This window comes from Stegodyphus dumicola, chromosome 9 (genome assembly GCF_044657685.1).
Source record: "Stegodyphus dumicola isolate Sdum_Otavi_A_Nest chromosome 9, ASM4465768v1".
Taxonomy (NCBI): Eukaryota; Metazoa; Arthropoda; class Arachnida; order Araneae; family Eresidae; genus Stegodyphus; species Stegodyphus dumicola.
Genome location: NC_140776.1, coordinates 180963523 through 180981722, shown reverse-complemented (window position 1 = coordinate 180981722; position 18200 = coordinate 180963523). Strand labels below are relative to the sequence as shown.

The following is an 18200-nucleotide window of genomic DNA, read 5'->3' as shown; positions in this document are numbered from 1 at the left end:
CAAATTCCTTAGATTACATTTTAAAAATTTTTTTCCTTAGATTACATTTTTAAAATTATATTACATTTTTCGAATTTTTTTTATTTATATCTAAATTATGATTCCGTTTTTTTTTTTGTGTGGTACTTATCAATATACGACAGGTTAAATACTCAAAAAATTGTAAGTATATATTTTTCTTTTACTTTATAATTGTATACTTCAATTTTTATTAAAAAATTAATACAGTCAAAAGTCGTTAATTCGGACACCCATAATCTGGAACGATCTATAATGCGGACCTCAAAGCTACAAACTTTCTGCACATGCGCATAATACGTTTACGCATGCGCGTTTAATGTATAACAGATGGTATAAGCTAAAATTATCTAATTATCTATTTCAGTTAATGTTGCAGATCGCGTTGTTCCTTAATCTTCGAATTGGATCCGGCTTATTATTTTTTGCAGACTGTTAGAGCAATTTTATAAAAGTAAGCTTGAACTTTCGATTATGTCAAATAGAATTTCCGATGCTGGTGCTCCCAAAGGATCTACAAGTATGTTTCGATGTCCATCAAACAAAAAGTAAAACTGCTGCAAAAAAATGGATAAAGGCATATTCTTTGTTTCTCTAATCATTCCGAAATATGTTTATCAATTTCACGCTGCTCTGCGGGGGGAGGAAAACGACGTAAAAATAACATTTTTCAAGATGGCTGACTATTGTAAAACCTGCGTCAACTTAAATCGCCAAAAATCTGTGCAACTGTCTATCAAAGAAGCAACGATTTTTTTTTTTTTTTTTATAGAAAAAAGGGTCCTACAATTATCTCATAGTCAGCTTTTGTTAGACAAAGCTCTTCGCAGAAGCCACCTACAAGTTGATTCGTACAGACATGCTTCAACTTGTCACCTCAGTACAGGTAAAACAAGCGATAAACGAGCAAGTAACTCATAACGGTGCAAAAGTGGGAAGTCAAGAAACTAAGATGTAACTCATATTGGGCGTCCTAAATAAAGGCACTAATACAAGTTATCTCCTGTTGGGCAGTGTTAAACACATTTTTGGTCTGCTCTCTAACAGAAAAACTCTGATTTTGTGTCAAAATACAAAGAATAGAACAAAGCTATATATAAATTAAGGTGACCAGACATCCCGATTTAGGTGGGACTGTGCGGATTTCAGACTTCATGTCCCGAGGTCCCTTGCCTGTCTCGGCGGGACGCCTGTTTGTCCCTCTTTTCTACAAAAGTCATTTATCTATGATGTCATCACTCAGAAACACGGGCGGTGACAGCGTTGGTGGCTAAGGCAAAGAAACAGCGTGCGCGAAATATCTGTTGCCAAAGCTCCAAGACGGCGTCGAAGTTCGAAGGTCACGTTTACAAAGAGTTCAGAAAACAAATATCGTTTTAAATTTTTTTAAACTTTAAAGGAAAAGAAAATGCTTTTTCATGCAAGTAAATTAATTAATAGATTAGTTATTTTGAGCAAAAAAAAAAAGTGCAAAAATCCGAGTTTAAATTATCACAAAAAGTCAAAAAAATCGTTTTGCAGAACATTTCTTCTTAACACCATGTTCCTCAATTTCCTGTACACATCATGGAGGGGGGAATTCTCGCCACCAGGTTCAAACGCCAAATCCCTTGGCGAATTTTCCCTCCGCTTTCCAGCGGCGTAATAGCAAACTGGTTTACATTATGTTCTATTGAACCTTTCCTTCTTATTACATAGATGTTCTTTGGCTAGGTGGTTTGTGCGCACGATTGTCATGTTTCGGTGGTTATTTATTTTTTCTTATGTGAGTGACATTCTCGGAAAGAAACTGCTAGGTATTGGTTGTGCTGCTCATATCGTCCACAACGCAATCCAAACAGCAGGAGATTGCTTACAAATTTATTTGGAAGTAGTTATTATGAAAACTTATTATTAGTTCTATATCTACACTGTTCGTGTTGAGTCATTCAAAGAATTTTGCAACTTTGCCTGTATAAAATACCAGCGCATTTTACGATATGAGAAAACTAGGTGGTTATCACTGATACCTGCAGTAGAGAGAGTTTTAAAATCGTTTCCTGCACTGAAATCCTATTTCTTGTCAGAAGGGAAGTGCCCTACCCTAATCCGCAACTTTTTGAGAATCCCTGTGCTGAATTGCGACTCTATTTCGTACATAATATCGTTGCGGTGTTTCAAGCGGAAATTCTGCACATAGAAGCACAGACTGTAACAGCATTGGAAGTAGCTTCTGGACTGGATTATTTAATACATTAGTGCACCGAGAGAAATGCAAAATTTTTTGCCAAATGAAGTATGTATGCTGATTACCCAATTAGAAGAGGAAGGATTGGCGAGAAAAAATGACATTATAAAGAACCATTGTAAATTTTTACGACAACTGAGCTGGATATCTGAAAGAGAGGGTTGAGCAATTCAAAGATCTGAATTCATTTAGTTGGGTTGCGTTAAAGGAACCACCGTCGTGGGGAAAAGTACACGAGAGCGTGCAACTTTCTGGGTGAAAGATTCCGAAGGTTGACATCGATAATAACGAGTTATTTCATGAAGTAAGCTACATTAGGCAATTTACTTCACCACAAAAGATTGCAGACTGGAATTGTCAGAAAACTAGTCTCGACTGTCGATGAGCTGAAATTTTTCGAAATTTCAAAGTTAGAAACGTGCCATGTGCACAAATATAGAAAACTGTAGCGTTTTTGTTGTGTCTTCTATGGACAAACCCTGCCAGTGAAACAGTTTTCTCATCTATGAATATCACATGGACAACTGAATAGGCACAGTTAAAACTGGAAACACTACAAGCAATGTTAATGGTGAAGTGCAATTTTGAGTTTGACAGTTCCTGTGATGAAGTCTATGAAAGCCAAAACTTCTTAAAAGCATTTATTCATCAATGAAATACGTCTAGGGAGCACCTACACAGGATGATCCTGTGTAGCGGCTGAACAGGAAGACCTAAAGTCCGCGTCGAATTAATACATTTGGGGCGTCATGTGCTGGATGGACACAGTTAAATAGTAATGTAGGTAGGAAGTACATTCATTAGTCATGCACTATAGAAAACTGAAAATAAACACTGAAATTAAAATTGCTGCAATCAGTGAGAACATGCTATGCAAATAACAGGAGGCTGACAGTCAAGATAGAAATAAAGAGCATCTTGAACACCTTGTACAATATACGCATATCGAGACTTTCATGCAACTTCAACACAGCTGTGTTTATGGGTGGTAATAATTTTATATTAAAAGGTAGGACATTTTTTCCATTACAAGGGAAGGAGTCAAAATGTGCATAAACATCATAATTTTTCTAAAGAACACAGCATTTATATATATTGTTATTTTAACGATCATTTTTAAAAAAAATTGGTTTTAAAATTATTAAGTTATTGATAAGTCGCACCATGTACAAAATAATAAATGGTAATAATGCTGTATTTCTTCTAATTAAACATCATTATATATCCTTTCACAAATATTACATAGTGAAAATTACAATTGATTTGCAAAATTATTTTAGTCAGGAATTCAAAACACACTTCTCGAATCACGAAAATAAAATCACAGATCATGTACTGAAATTATGATTCCAATATATGAACTGAAAACAAATATTACTTCACACAAATTAAAAATATTAAACTATAGCATATGAAATCTGCCCTATTATAAACTCTGCAATATGCAGTGCAATCTCATTTAAATCATCCATATTAATTAAAAAAGCATGTTCAAAAACAAAATCAAATAATTTGCAACTTTAGACGTAATTTTGATGCACAGAAAGTCTATGTCCGTGAATTTGTGACAAAATTAAAATTTTAATTTAAACATCATTATATACCCTTTCACAAATATTATACAATGAAAATTATAATTGATTTTCAAATTTATTTTAGTCAGGAATTCTAAACACACTTCTCGTATCACGAAAATAAAATCACAGATCATGTACTGAAATTATGATTCCAATGTATGAACTGAAAACAAATATTACTTCACACAAATTAAAAATATTAGACTATAGCATATGAAATCTGACCTTTTATAAACTCTGCAATATGGAGTGCAATCTCATTTAAGTCATCCATATTAATTAAAAAAGCATGTTCAAAAACATAATCAAGTAATTTGCAACTTTAGACATAATTTTGATGCACAGAAAGTCTATGTCCGTGAATTTGTGACAAAATTAAAATTTTGATTTAAAACTAATGAAAGGTTATAAACTGCTCACAGAGCCTTCATAGCCTTTACACTGTTTAGTAAACAATATTATACTCATTAAAAGTCTAGAATCAAAAACCTAGACAGATGTCATCTCAACGATTTCATTTTAAAATTTTGTTGGCTTTAGTTGTTTTCTTCTTCCTCTGTTATATTCCAGGTATTTGGCAAATACGTGCAAATGGAAAAATAGGGGTAGCACGGACTTGGGAAAATTCCAGTGTTTCTTATATAAATATAATTCTGTTTAGTGTAATTTTCATTATGGATACAATGACTTAAAATATTCATAACCATTAGCATAAAAATCAACACAACCGCAAATTGGTGCAAAAAGACTTAGCGAGTGCAAAACAGGACGTCTGTCTACTTTGTCTGTCTGACTCTTTTAATAAATGAAAATTAAATGAATGAAGGAAAATTATATAACTTACAATATGTGATAAATGCTGTAATGCTAGATACGTCTGCCAGTTATTAATTCAAAATATGGTACTCTACAGTTATAGGGACCATATTCAGAAATAAACTTTCCATATACCATCTCCAAGCAACACAAATGCAATCTAAATCCATGAATGAAATTTTTTTAAAATTTTTTGGTCAGGATTTAAATTAGTATTTTAAATAGTAAATTCAACTCCTTGTTTAAAAATCTGATAAGAAAAATCTTAAATCACAAAAATACCAAAACCAAAAGTAAATTCCAAATATTGAAAAAGTAGTTATTGTCATTGATCGTCATCATTTAGTGAAATCTTTAATATTTTATAATTTTAAAAGTACTTAATCTTCCGTGCAGTTAATTAAAAATGAATAAAAAGTTAAGTGAAAATTCACGTCAGCGATAGAAATGAAGAGCTATGAGGATACGAAAGCGAAATTTGTTTAATAATAGATGAGTGTTCAAGCTCTACTGGATATCCGTTAGATAGTCATTCACAAACGTAACATTATGTGTACACACACATATTTCTATGAAACACATATAGTAAAAATTAAATGCAGCATTTTATTTAAATAGAAAAACCCTGTTACCTAGCGATTAAATTTAAACTGAATATTAATATTATGAGTGTTTAATAGATATCTATTGGAAAGAAATTTAGAATAGTATTGTGGCGACTTGCCTACTACAACTCAACGCGGCCACTCTGGTAGCCCATAGCAACAAAAGAAAAAATAATGTTTATTCTATTCTAATGTTATGATTATTAACGATCTGTCTCAGTTATTGTACTACCATAATAAAAATTGTATTCCCACAATTGAAAAGCTTGTAGGAACTTTAATCTCGACTTTACTAGTATTGAATACGCGGTCGTTTTCTGAATTTCGTAATTTGCGATTGCATTGACCGGTAGATGGCTCTTCAATTCGTCTGGGACGTTAAATAGACCTCAATAGCGTAATGTTTATACTACGATAACTCCTGTATAGAGAGGAACTATACCATAAGACCGCAAATTTCACCAAACTGAGCAAATATTGTTTAAAATTTTACATCCTCATACTTCTTATATTTCATGTATTGATTTTTCAACGCAGATCTCTAATGTCAATTTCACCCAATAAAGCATTATTTAACAATATTAAAAACCTCTATGATATTTTTAATAATGCATGTTGTAAACCTGTATATTATTTTTATTTAGAATATGACGGTAATATTCAGTTAGCCTCGCAAAATGTTCTGAATGCTAAATCAACAAAATGCTCATGAGACGTTCTAAAAAATTAATTTTACATAAAATATGAAATCTAACTTTGACACTAGCCGTTAGCCACTACTAAGGCCAGAAGTGTTGGTCGCTTTATTATGGAAGCACCTAATGGGTGGGCCACCATTGTCTCCTATGAAGAGATCCTTACCTTCTCCGGGACTCGAGCCCCGGCCCATCGGTACGGCAGTCAGAGTCACTAACCACTTTCCCGTCTGAGCGGCATCCGTATAAATTTACAACTAAAAAATCGACAAAGATTTTGATAAAAAAAAAATTAAAAAAGAGAACCATATTCAAGGGCTGTATCAAATTGAAGACCGAAATGTTTGTATTTGCCCGCTACTAAAAATAAAATATTGTATAAAAAATGCTTTATGCAGATTGTGAAAAAAAATTAATCGATATAATTTTATTCAAAAAGGTGATGTCACAGAATCTTATGGAATTCGCGTTCTGAATAATTCAGGCAGATTTCAATATGCGCACTTAGCCAACTAGAAATATTATATGCATTAATTAAAATGAAAACTATTTGTACTTTAAAGGTTTTCTTTTTGGTACGATTACCAGATTATGATTCTAAAATAACAAAACTTCAGAAGAATATTAATTATACATTGTTAAACGTTGAAAACGAATACTGGTAGTTTGAGCTGGGATGGAATCCCGGCAAATGAGATGGGTGCATGGTTGGTTTTCGTGATTTTCCCCTTTTGTAAAGTGGATACGAGCCAGTTCTCTTAAAAAGTCCTTTTTGTTGTTTGACTTCTAAATTAATATCTAAATATTCATTAAAAATTTAATTTGTTGTTAAAAATTTAATTTGTAATTCATGTTGTGGGCTTGTACTGACCATTGTCAGACACGTGAGACTGGTAACAACATAACATGTTTACTAAAAAGCAAAATAGGAATAGGTACCCACGTGAAAGATTCTTATCTGCTCCTCTGCGTTTATGAAACTGTCCCTACTCAAATTCAATAATAAGACTAATGATAATAGCAATGATAATAAAACTGGATAAGAAAACCTCTAAGCCTTTACTATCGTTTAAGGAAGGTGCAAGTTCGCTACCTCTATGTGCTTAACTAGAGCAGTACATATTCGTATTAGCAACCCTCAGGCTTTTCGAGTGGTGCAAACAACGGAGTACCTGGTCCAGTGTTGCCAGACAGTGCCATTTTTTGCAAATATGCGACTTTTGACAAACTTGTGCTACTAAAATTTTAGTATTTGCGATTTTGCGAAATTTTTGGGACCTCCATCATTTCCTTATGCTACTTTTTGCGACTTCTTAAGATTTTTTTAATGCAGCGTAAAATGCTTACATGTTAAAATAATGTATCAATTAAAAATAATTTACATAAAAACAGTTTATTTAGATAAAAACGAGAAGGGTTAGGGGGAAGGGGGAAGTAGGGAAGAAAGAAAAAGTAACTGCTTCGCTACCTCTCACCTTCCCCCTCTCGTCCCCCGTGTGCTTTGTTTTTAAGTAGTGATGAGTCGGTACTACCGAACCGGGTATTTTGTAACGGGTACTTAGTTGTAACGGGTACTGAAAATCGGTACATCCAAGTACCCGTTACTTCAGTACCGAAATCGGTACTTTTCGGTATTCGTTACTTCTGTACCGAAACGGGTACTTTTCGGTATTCGTTACTTCTGTACCGAAACGGACACTTTTGGGTATTCGTTACTTCTGTACCGAAACGGGTGCTTTTCGGTATTCGTTACTTTGTAACGAAAATATGCGCCTCTTCTCGGTATTTCAGTATTCGTTACTGGAAGATCGATGAGGGTTCAGCTCACTTCGGTTTTGGTACGAGGACAGTAGTATCTGGTTGTATTTGCGAAATGGTGATATGCGCTCCTTGTGTCCATGAATGGTCTGCTCAGACACTTCCGTAGTTGACATGTTTTCTGATATTCAAAATCTTACTCTGTACAGATAAAATCAAACACGTGGTGACTTGGCAGAGTTCCTTCAGTGCGCAAAATCGATAGCTGCGTATTTCGGTACTCCAAATCGTTACTAGGGCACTTCGGTACTCCAAATCGTTACTAGGGTACTTTGGTACTCCAAATCGTTACTAGGGTACTTCGGTACTCCAAATCGTTACTAGGGTACTCCGGTACAGTAAACCGTTACTCCGGTATTTCGTCACTTCGGTACTCCAAATCGTTACTTGGGTACTCGGTACTTGAAATTGGTTTTCGGTACTTTTCAAAGTAACGGTTACTTGAGTAACGGTATTTTGTACTGGGTACTTTTCTGTACCCGTTACTCTCGTACCGAGTACAAGAATGTACCGAAGTTGCCCATCACTATTTTTAAGTCAGTTCTATGGTGAAAACGAATCGTACAAAAAAACTTGCAGCTTGAGTACGATTTTCTTTCAAGTGAAATATATTTTTCCAGTAAAATACGCTTTCGGATGCAAGTATAATGAATTCATATGTTGACTGCCAAAGGTGGGAAGGGAAGAGCTCTCATTTTCAGGTATTTATTTTGCTGTCAGTGACTGAGAAAGTTACTTTCTTATTATTGAAGTACTTTTGCTATTAGTGACTAAGAAAGATTTTTTTTTTTCAACTAAGGTACTTTATTTTTCTATTTGTGACTGAGACAGTTAGTTTCTTTCTATTGACAAACTTAAAATAAAAATAAAAAAAAAAAAAATAAAAAAAAAAAAAAAAAAAAAAAAAAACTTACTTTTTATTATTAGTGACTGAGAAACTTTTAATTTTTTTCAATTCAAGTATTATAATTTACTAACAGTGATAGAGAAAATTAATTTTTTCTTAAAATTAGTTAGTATCTGTTTTTTAACAATGGCGGCGGACATTTATACTCTTCTTTGATTTGAAAACAGTTTAAAATTTTATGAAGAATTTTATGAAGTGAGAAAGTTAATTTTTCCCGAGTAAGGTATTATATTTTACTAACAATGACTGATAAACTAATTTCTTTTTTAAATTGATTTTGATTTGTATACAGAAGTGGAATAATTACAGAATATACAGAAGAATAATATACAGAAGTGGAGATTTAAAATTTCATGAGGAATATTTCCAGTAACTGATAAAGTTAATTTTCTATTGAATAACTTATTTTACTCTTAATGATTGAGAAAGTAAATTTTTTACAATTGAGGTATTATATTTTACTAGCAATGACCAGAAAATTAATATGTTTTAATTCAAGTGAACTAATTTGTAATGTTTCATTTGTACATAGTCAAGGTTAAAAGTATTCATACACTTGTTTGATTTGGAATCAATATATACTTCTAAGAAGAATTCTTTTTATTTAAATATGCTGATTCATAATAAAATGAATAAAATTTTCCCTAAAATATATTTGAACGTGTATTTACTATAATAAACGTGGACATTTAATGAAATTAAAAATTAATGGCTTCGAATACAGATGATAAATATAATTGAGGAATTATGTTCGTGAGTGTTCGAATTGATGACGCGAACCAAGGGATTCACAAACGTCACGAAACAGGTCATTAGGAATATCGCGACATTGTCTTTCAATTTCCAATTTCAATGCACCAATTGTTCTTGATTTGTTGCGATAAACTTTGTCTTTGACATATCACAAAAAGAAGTCCAAGGGCGTGGGCTCTGGGGAACGCTCAGGATATTCAATGGTACCCCTTCGTTCAATCCATGTGTCTGGAAAAGCTGCATCCAGGTGAGGTCGTACATCGGGTTACTTAATGGCGAACCGCGCATTGAGTTGATCAGTGTTAACGAATTTCGCTTAGTGCGCATGCTCAATGGTGTGCCGTTGGTGTGGGAGGAAATACTGGCGACTAATAAGGGGAATAAACAACATTACACAAGTTAGTCATGCTGGTTTTACTATTTTTACAATGGCAATACTACGGAAATTTGTTGTTTGCTTATTTCATTTTGTTTTATTTTGTTCATAAACATTACATTTAATATCAGTTATTTGACTTTAATTCAGTAGTTTAAACTAGTAGATTTATTCCTTAATTTGTGAAAGTATATACGAATGGAAAGTATGGTTAATATTCAGTTGCTTTCCTGCCTCAGAAGTATAATCAATAAACATTCAGCTAATATATCTTCTAACATATCCTTTTTTGTAATCCTTCTTAAATGAAAATTTGGGTTGTTTACAATCGATATTTACACTCTAAGTAATGAAGCAACTTACAACCTAACAAATTTTAAAACCCTGAATTGTTTTCGCCCAGATAACACAATATCAACCATATACTGTATTTATCTTCTTTTAAAATTGCGCCAAATTCTACTCTGGGCATGCGCAGTAAGCGAAATTTGTTTAACATTGATCAACTCAATGTGCGGTTTGCCATTACGCCATTGGGATGGTAGCGATTAGATGCCCCATCTTGCTGAAAGTAAATTTCGTCGTCATCACCAAATATCTCCGAAATTCGTGGACCGACAAACTTCTGAAGCAAGCTGAGACAATTCTCACCAGTAACAGTTCCGTTAAAAAAAATAATCCTAGGAGAACAAGGCACTGTATCAAGAGCTTTCGCCGAGTGTCTTTTGCACTGAACGCACTTGGATATGACACCTTGTATTGTTTTTCTTCCTTTTATTATCCAAACCTTTCGATGAATACTGGTCAAAAGAATCAGAAGTTTTCATCGTCATGTCTTCTAAAAATCTTCGTTTATAATCTTACAATTCCTTCTTCATCACTGAAAATGAAATGCCCATTCAATTGTTCTACACTAGAAAATGCTTCATGTTGAACGATCTTCAATAATTTCTTCTCAGCAATGTCCAGTTCTTCAACACTCAGAGTTTTGTCAGAATTTCTTCCTCCATTTCTACAATTATTTATGAATCTCAGAATCTAAGAAATCATTATCACAATTTTAAAGTAACTTGAAAAGTATTTCAGATACTATTTTTCAGCGATGATATTAACCATAATCGAAATAATGTTCTTTCGCTTTCCTTTCATGACCAATACGGGTATCCCACACCACGCTGTTTTTGTGTACAGTGCAAAAAATCAATGCAAAAATTTATTCTTGAATATAATAATGTTAATATTAAAATAAACGAAAGCTTAGGACAATATAGATACTAAAGATATTTAACCACTGAGTTTATTAAATTCAAGCTTATATCTTTGTTAATTCGTTCCCCTTTCTGTCTGAAATGTTGCTTAATATCATGATTATTTGATACGGAGCACACTTGGTTCTATTGGATTAACATATAATGACTATGATGGAGCTTCCAGAATAGGATATGCAGTGTATAGCAACAGCTCCTTCACAGTTCGAGCTTCGTGTTTGAATCATTGTATATATCCAAAAATACCTACGTTAAATATCCAAAAATAAAATATACAAAAAAAAAAAAAAAAAAAAATATTCAAAAATAAAATTTTCGGATAAAAATATCCAAAAATATCTACGTTTTGTTTTAAATTGTTTTTTTTTTAATGTTAAAAAAATCATTACTGATTCAAAACACCATTAGTTTATATAAGTTTCCAAAAGTATCTACATTTCCAAAATTGTGTATTACCGTTGCTTCTGTATTTTCCTTCTTTATAATTTCTCCCGCACTAACTTGCGTGCATCTGACTGCGGAACATTAAAATTACTTTCACTCGACAAGTGCCAAAATTCGTCAGACATTTAAATGAATACTTTTGCTAATTATTAGTTCTTCTCTCTGTTTGCTTTGTAATCGATATTTTTTATAATTCCATCTTCAACAGCTGGAGGAAAAGCCTGTTATAATAGCAACTTTGAAATAATAGAGTTCTTTGTTAAAAGTATATTGGGAGGATCAAAACTTTTAAAGGTGTGTAATGGATGTTAAAGCAAAAACAAGCCTCCATCCTTTTTTTACTTCCTTGTACGAAGTAAAAAGGAAGTATTGTAATCGCGAAAAGTTTCAGGCAGCATATTTCAACGAAAATGTCCATTTTGACTGCTATCGAATGCAATTTAACGATATTTTTGCGTGATATCTGTACGTAAGGACAGAATAAAAGACTCGCTTCCTCCGAAAAAATTATAAAACTGCTTTAAAATTAATTTTGAAGAGAATTTTTCGTGGCGTCTGTACGAACGTATGTACGTACGTGCGTACGTACGTTCGTGAGTACGTACGTATCTCGCATAACTCAAAAACGTGTAGCCTCAGAACGTTGAAATTTTGTATATAGGACTGCTATAACATGTAGATGTGCACCTCGTATTTTGGTTGTAATCGGCCTCGCCAAACGTATATAAATATATTTATATATATATCCACTCTATTACCCGGGTCAGTGATCTCAGTTTCTTTACTCTTATATGTTTGTAAATTGTACATTTTTTGCTTTAAGAATGATTGAATTATGTTATTTTTATCTTCCGGTTAAGGATTTTATGCCTTTAGTAAATCTGTGTGCGATATTTTTAGAATTATCAGCAATTTTAAAGTTATTAATTGCTGCTAGGCCTGTTTTTAATGGCGGCCATTGATGTTTACATTTGAAACAGGAGACTAGTGGATTTGTTGCCAATCTAGAGAAACTTAGCTTCTCAACAACAAAGATAACGCATTCATTTATTATTGCCAATTAAATCATGCTTAATTCTTTCTGGAATTTTTTTCGAGGAAATAAGCGTTTGAGATTTACTTCGTAATTTTTAATATAGATATTTTGAGTTTTTATGTATTTTTGCCTTCTCGCGAAGTGAGAACTGAATGAATTAAATGAGAAATACTCAATCTTCTGTGAAAAACTGTTTCTGTTTTGTTTTGTTTGCTTAATTTCTCTTATACATAGTTCTAGCTTTATTATAGTATTTGAATAGAACATGTGGCAATGATTAGATAATTCTTTAAATGATATACATTTTGTGCATTCTGAGTTATAATATGAATGCAATATAACACTGTTAAGTAAACCTAGCGCCAGAGTATCGCTATGGTAAACAAAGTGAATTTTAAAGAATGCATTTATTCTATTGTGGTTTATGCGCTTTCGGCGAAGTAGGTTTAATTCAATAAGTTTAAATAAAATGCAAGAAAAAATGCGTATAATTTAATATTCCGTACAAGAATGTCATGTTGTGTACACATCAGATTTTTGTTTGTTTAGCATAGTGACAAGATTCGGCATAGTAGAAAAGAAATGAGCAAATTTATCAGATGGAATCATAATGAAAGATCTAGCTCAGTATGACTGAAACCTGAATATCTAAAAAGAGTGAATCCATATGTTGGAAGTTTAATTCCGAAAATTGTGTTTTAAAGTAACTTGAATGTAAATTGTTAAAAATGTTTTACGGGGACTTGAATAACAAATTTTAAACTTTGAAAAAGAAATTAAATTAAAAGCAAGTAATTATCGCTATTGATCGGAAATTAGTTGACTTTTCAAGGAAAACAAACCAACTCCCGTTCATCGAACAATAATTAATAAATACGAAGGTGTTTCGTCTTTTACTCAAATAATAATGGTTATGCCAAACTGGCAAATTAAGTTAGTCTAAATACTAGTTCGGATTTAGAACCAAAGTAGAGAACGAAAGATCTCATTCTGAATTAAGCATTTTCGCTAATACAAATTTTGAGTGAAAAGCAATTTATGTAGTAAAATTGATGAAATACTTGAGTAAATGTCCCCCGACACCTTCACTTTTATGCATGTTAATTCAAAACTATTTGTATAAAAATTAAACATTGGTAATCTTAATTGGAATTATGAAATAGAAGTAATTGAAATAAACATTAGAAAATTAAGCAACATAATACTATCTTTGCAAAAACAAATCAATTAATAAAAATTGGAAAATTAATATATATATATATAATAAGAAAAAAAAAAGAAATGTACATGAAAATATAAAAGGCCAGAAAATGCATTAATTAACTTACGTTCTTTCTAGTGGGGATGTAGGTAAAATGTTCTCTTCTGTGTTTTACTCAGAATGGTTGTGTGTGTGTCCGAAATTTCTTATCGGCAGCGAAGGCTTTGAATTATTTCAGACGGCGAAACTTGTGAGAAGTAATTTATGGGACATGGGAGGGACTAGGAATGCTTGAGGGACGTTTGTTGCGGAGTTCTTATGTGAGTGAAAACGTCTGTTAAAATTTGGACATGCTCGATTATGTTCCAGACATGCTCGATTGGTGAAAGGTGACCTTGCTGGCCAAGGAAGAGTATCAACCGCACGGAGACAGTCCAGAGATATGCGAGGGGTATGTGGCCTGGCATTATCTTGTTGGAAAATGGCCCCAAGATGACGTGCCATGAAGGGTTATGCAACCGGCCGCAGGATGGTATCAACATATCGTTGAGCTGTTAAAGATGTACGCAGGATGACTAAAGATGACCTGCTGTAATAAGGAATAGTGCACTACACCATCATACCAGAGGTTATTGGCTGTATGCCTTTGTAGAACAAAGATTGATTGGGACCGCTGGCCCCGTTCTCTCCAGACACGAACACTGTGGATTCATCGCTGAACACTATACGATGCCAGTCTGATGGCAGCCATGATGATCGGCTGCGACACCACTCCAGACGACTGTGGGGCTCAAAGGCCTGAGCGAGGGTAATCCCGCCTCAGACAAGCGCCGTGAGATGGTGGACGGCACCACGGGAGGTATAGACGTGGCTTTAGTGCGTTGAATAGTCGACAATGATACCGTTGGGGCGGTTCGGGCCTGGCTAACAATCATCCTATCTTGTCCCGCATTTGTGCTCCTTGCCTTCCAGAGCCTTCATTTCGTCGGCAATTTCCTTGTAGCAACCATTGCTGCCAACATCTTTGCACAGCAGTGTCTGTACGCTGCAGGTGGCGGCCTATTGCTTGGTATGACACCCAGCTTCATACAACCCTACAATGCGACCACGTTCGAAGTCGTTTAGTTATCTGTAAGGTCTTCGATATCATCGTAATGGCATTTTAGTTGCTTCTTTACGAAATTACAATGGCAGCAACAAAATAAAGATAAATCTTCCTCTGTTACTGAACCTCTACCACTCCTTGCCTTGACGAGTTCAAGCATGCATTGCCGTAAGGGGCTGTTCGACCAACTATTAATTTGAACACTCAATGGGTGATTGTGAGCCGTGAACAGATACTATGACCTTGATATTTTAATCATTTTATTATCTGTGTATGAGCTGTACACATATTCAGTTTCATCAAAAACAACCACTTCCTTCATGGTGCTTCGATTTTTTTGCAAAAGAGTGTATATATGTTATATATTTTTAGATGTGAAAAAAACTCTAAAAAATACACAAAAATAGGCATAAAATATATTGAATAAGTATTAAAAATTAAAGCATTTTTACATAAAAAAGTATATTTTTTATATATTTTTTAGCTATGAAAAAATTTAAAAATTTGAATCTGAAATTTTCTGGAATAAAATATAAGTATTAAAAATGAAAGAATTTACATAAAAATGTAATGAAACTAAAATCTTATGATTTTGAAATGAAAGATATTCTGAAGTTTTTTCAAATCATACTAATATTCTCCGTCTGTCATACCTTAATAGAATACGTATTTTCCTTTATAAATTTGCTTAAAGCATTATCAGAAAATTTTCCGTGACTTTTTTAAGAAAACGTTCTTTTTCTCAGTCATCTACTTCTATTTCCACTATACATAAATCTTCATATTGAGTTTGAAGTTTTCTCAATAAGATTAAATTATATTTATCAGGCTAAATCTTTCCATTTTAGAGCTTTAGGATAATATCTTGATGCCATACCGTTTGATTTATTAATAATCTGGGCATGCTTTTCGCCCAACAATAATGATAGTTTTATATATAAGTTTACATGGTTGTCTAATTTATTTTTACTCTATACTACGAGTAATATAAAGGATCTTTTTTCATATCCAAATAAATTAACACTTATATTATTCAATTTTTCAAATTTTTTAATTTTGTCTAAAGAAACAGGAAAATCAATCGAAATTTAATTCATTCTCATATTTTTTATAATTTGAAACTCTTTCACAATTATTTTTACTGAATGAATTGTAAATAAAATAGACCACATGAAACATTTATTATCATTATTTTTTGCATTTATAATAGATTTTTAATTTTTGATTCTTTAGATAATTCCATATAACTTGATATTTTTAAAAAGGTCATGTCTACTTACTGCCAATTCTAAAAATGTTATTACGTCTTATATCCATCCTGGTCCTTCTTGAAATTCAGTACCTTTTGCTAAAAATTTAGCAGCACGACTACTATAAATATTACACCCTTTGTCAGAAAAGTTCCAGGAAAAGTTCGTAAAAAATAGAAAATTGAATTTACCAAGTAATGATCCTTGCTGCTATCAAAGTAGTCCTCTTGGCTATCTATACACAACTGACAACTGGAGGTCTTGGAAGCAAGCGGGAAAATCTTCAACTGCGATGCTTGCAAGCTCATTTGGCACACCCCGTTGGATGTCTGCAATAATCTTGATGAAGCTTTCCTTTCAGTCACCTTTTTCTCTCACGCAAACAAACAAAAAATCACAGTAATCTTTGACTCGAATGTGGGATCCTGTTTGGTTCTATCCAATAGTTTAGCAGAAATTCTTAGTCTTTCCACTGTCTGTTCATATGTTAGTGAATGAGGGACGATTCTTGCATTAAGTTTCCGTTTCCTTAAATCTTCGCGTAAAATCTTATGACACATATCACGATTCAAATTCGGTTCAACTGATATTATACGCACAGCTACACGACGGTCTTTTTGCAATAATTGCCTTACACGCTTCACGTTTGCATCGATATGTGCTTATAGATGGGTGACTAGCTCATGGGATCCTCTTGCACTGAATCTCTGCCTTCACGAAAACTTTTATGCCACTCGAAAACACCACTTCTTGAAAATACCTCGCCTGCATATGCTTGCTTAATCATGTTCACCTTTCACTAGGGGTTGTTAACCCTTTCCGGCAAGCTACCTTTTAAAGTTAGAGTTTTGATTTAAAAAAAAAGGTAGGCAGTCTAATTAGGTCTAGAGGAGTATACAAGTAAAATTTTATCTTTTAACTCTGTGGGTGTGCCCACTCTGGGCACCCAAAGTGGGCACACTGATTGAATAGAGCTTCGAAAAGAGTGCTGAAACGAGCATTGGTGTCAATGAACTGACCGATGAGATGTGGAGAAACAAAGAATACAGACTCTTAATTGTCCTAGATTATCGGTGAGCCCGGTATGGGCACACCTAGGGTTCGCCGTTTGATTTTAGGCAAGATTTCAAGGTAAAAATTTAAAAATAATATAGAATAAGGAGATTAGCATACAGCCAAAAAAATAACATAGAAATTTCTTTTCAAGCAATTCCTTTTATACCTTAAAAAAAATCTGGAAGATTTCTTTGAAAAATGAGGGTCTTAAAAAACTAAACATGGCTAAAATATATGGACTGGTTTGTGTTGAGCTGCCATTTACTATAAATAAAGAAGGTTCAGAGTAACCTATAGTAACCTATAACTCCTTTTTCATTCAATTTTTTTTGTGCATACAGAAGGAAAATTTTAGGTGTGTCCAGACCGGACACACTGTGCCGCAAAGGGTTAATGTAAAACATATTGTTCCCTCTTTGCTCACAATCAGCATCCATTGTGTCACTTTAAAGAATTCGACAACAATCCGAAGAGTGCGATCCCTTGCTCCGAGCTTTAGTCGCAAGACTCTCTCCCCCCCCCAGCCCATCCCCAAGGCATTAGCAACTACTGCGGTTTTCCGTATTACCTAAAATACCTTTCCCAAGCCCTGGAAAATTATGTTTCCCGGCTGATTGTCTTCCAATCTTTCCGATTCCATTAATGCAACGCATTCAGGAATTCGCCTCTATTCATCACCTCTCTCTCTTTCAACCTAGTAAAACAGGTTGAAAGCAGAAAGAATTTATCGTCCATAGTGTGGACTCCTTATTCACTTCCTTCCCTGTAAACCCTTAATGGTCTCCTTCATTACCCTTCAGCCAGTGCTTTGTCTTAATCACCTCAGTTCTCCTTAACGAAGTTGTGGAGGTAATTGCATTAAGTTGCAAAGGTACTCCGGAAAATATCGCCTTGGGCCTTGGGCCGAAGAGTGCGTTGCTAAGCGCAGCCCTACCACCTAGCAAGTTTGCGTGGAAACATGGCCAAGGTCATATGAAGTAAGAATACATACCAGATAACATTAAAAACAACATTGTTCCTTTTTAGTACTGTAAACTCGGATATAAAG

General features: G+C 33.7%; 1 protein-coding gene across 2 annotated transcripts in view; it reads right to left on the bottom strand.

Moving 5' to 3' along the window:
- Nucleotides 1-4365, bottom strand: part of LOC118186064 (dual specificity protein phosphatase CDC14AB-like) — a 57226-nt gene extending 52861 nt beyond the window's left edge. Inside the window, exon 1 of one of the 2 annotated variants that reach the window (XM_035356055.2) lies at nucleotides 4048-4365. In XM_035356055.2, the coding sequence (XP_035211946.1) occupies nucleotides 4048-4096 (49 nt within the window). In that variant the 5' untranslated portion in view covers nucleotides 4097-4365. The remainder of the gene's footprint in view (nucleotides 1-4047) is intronic. The other variant, XM_035356056.2, reaches the window with a different exon arrangement.
- Between the last annotated feature and the right edge of the window lie 13835 nt (nucleotides 4366-18200).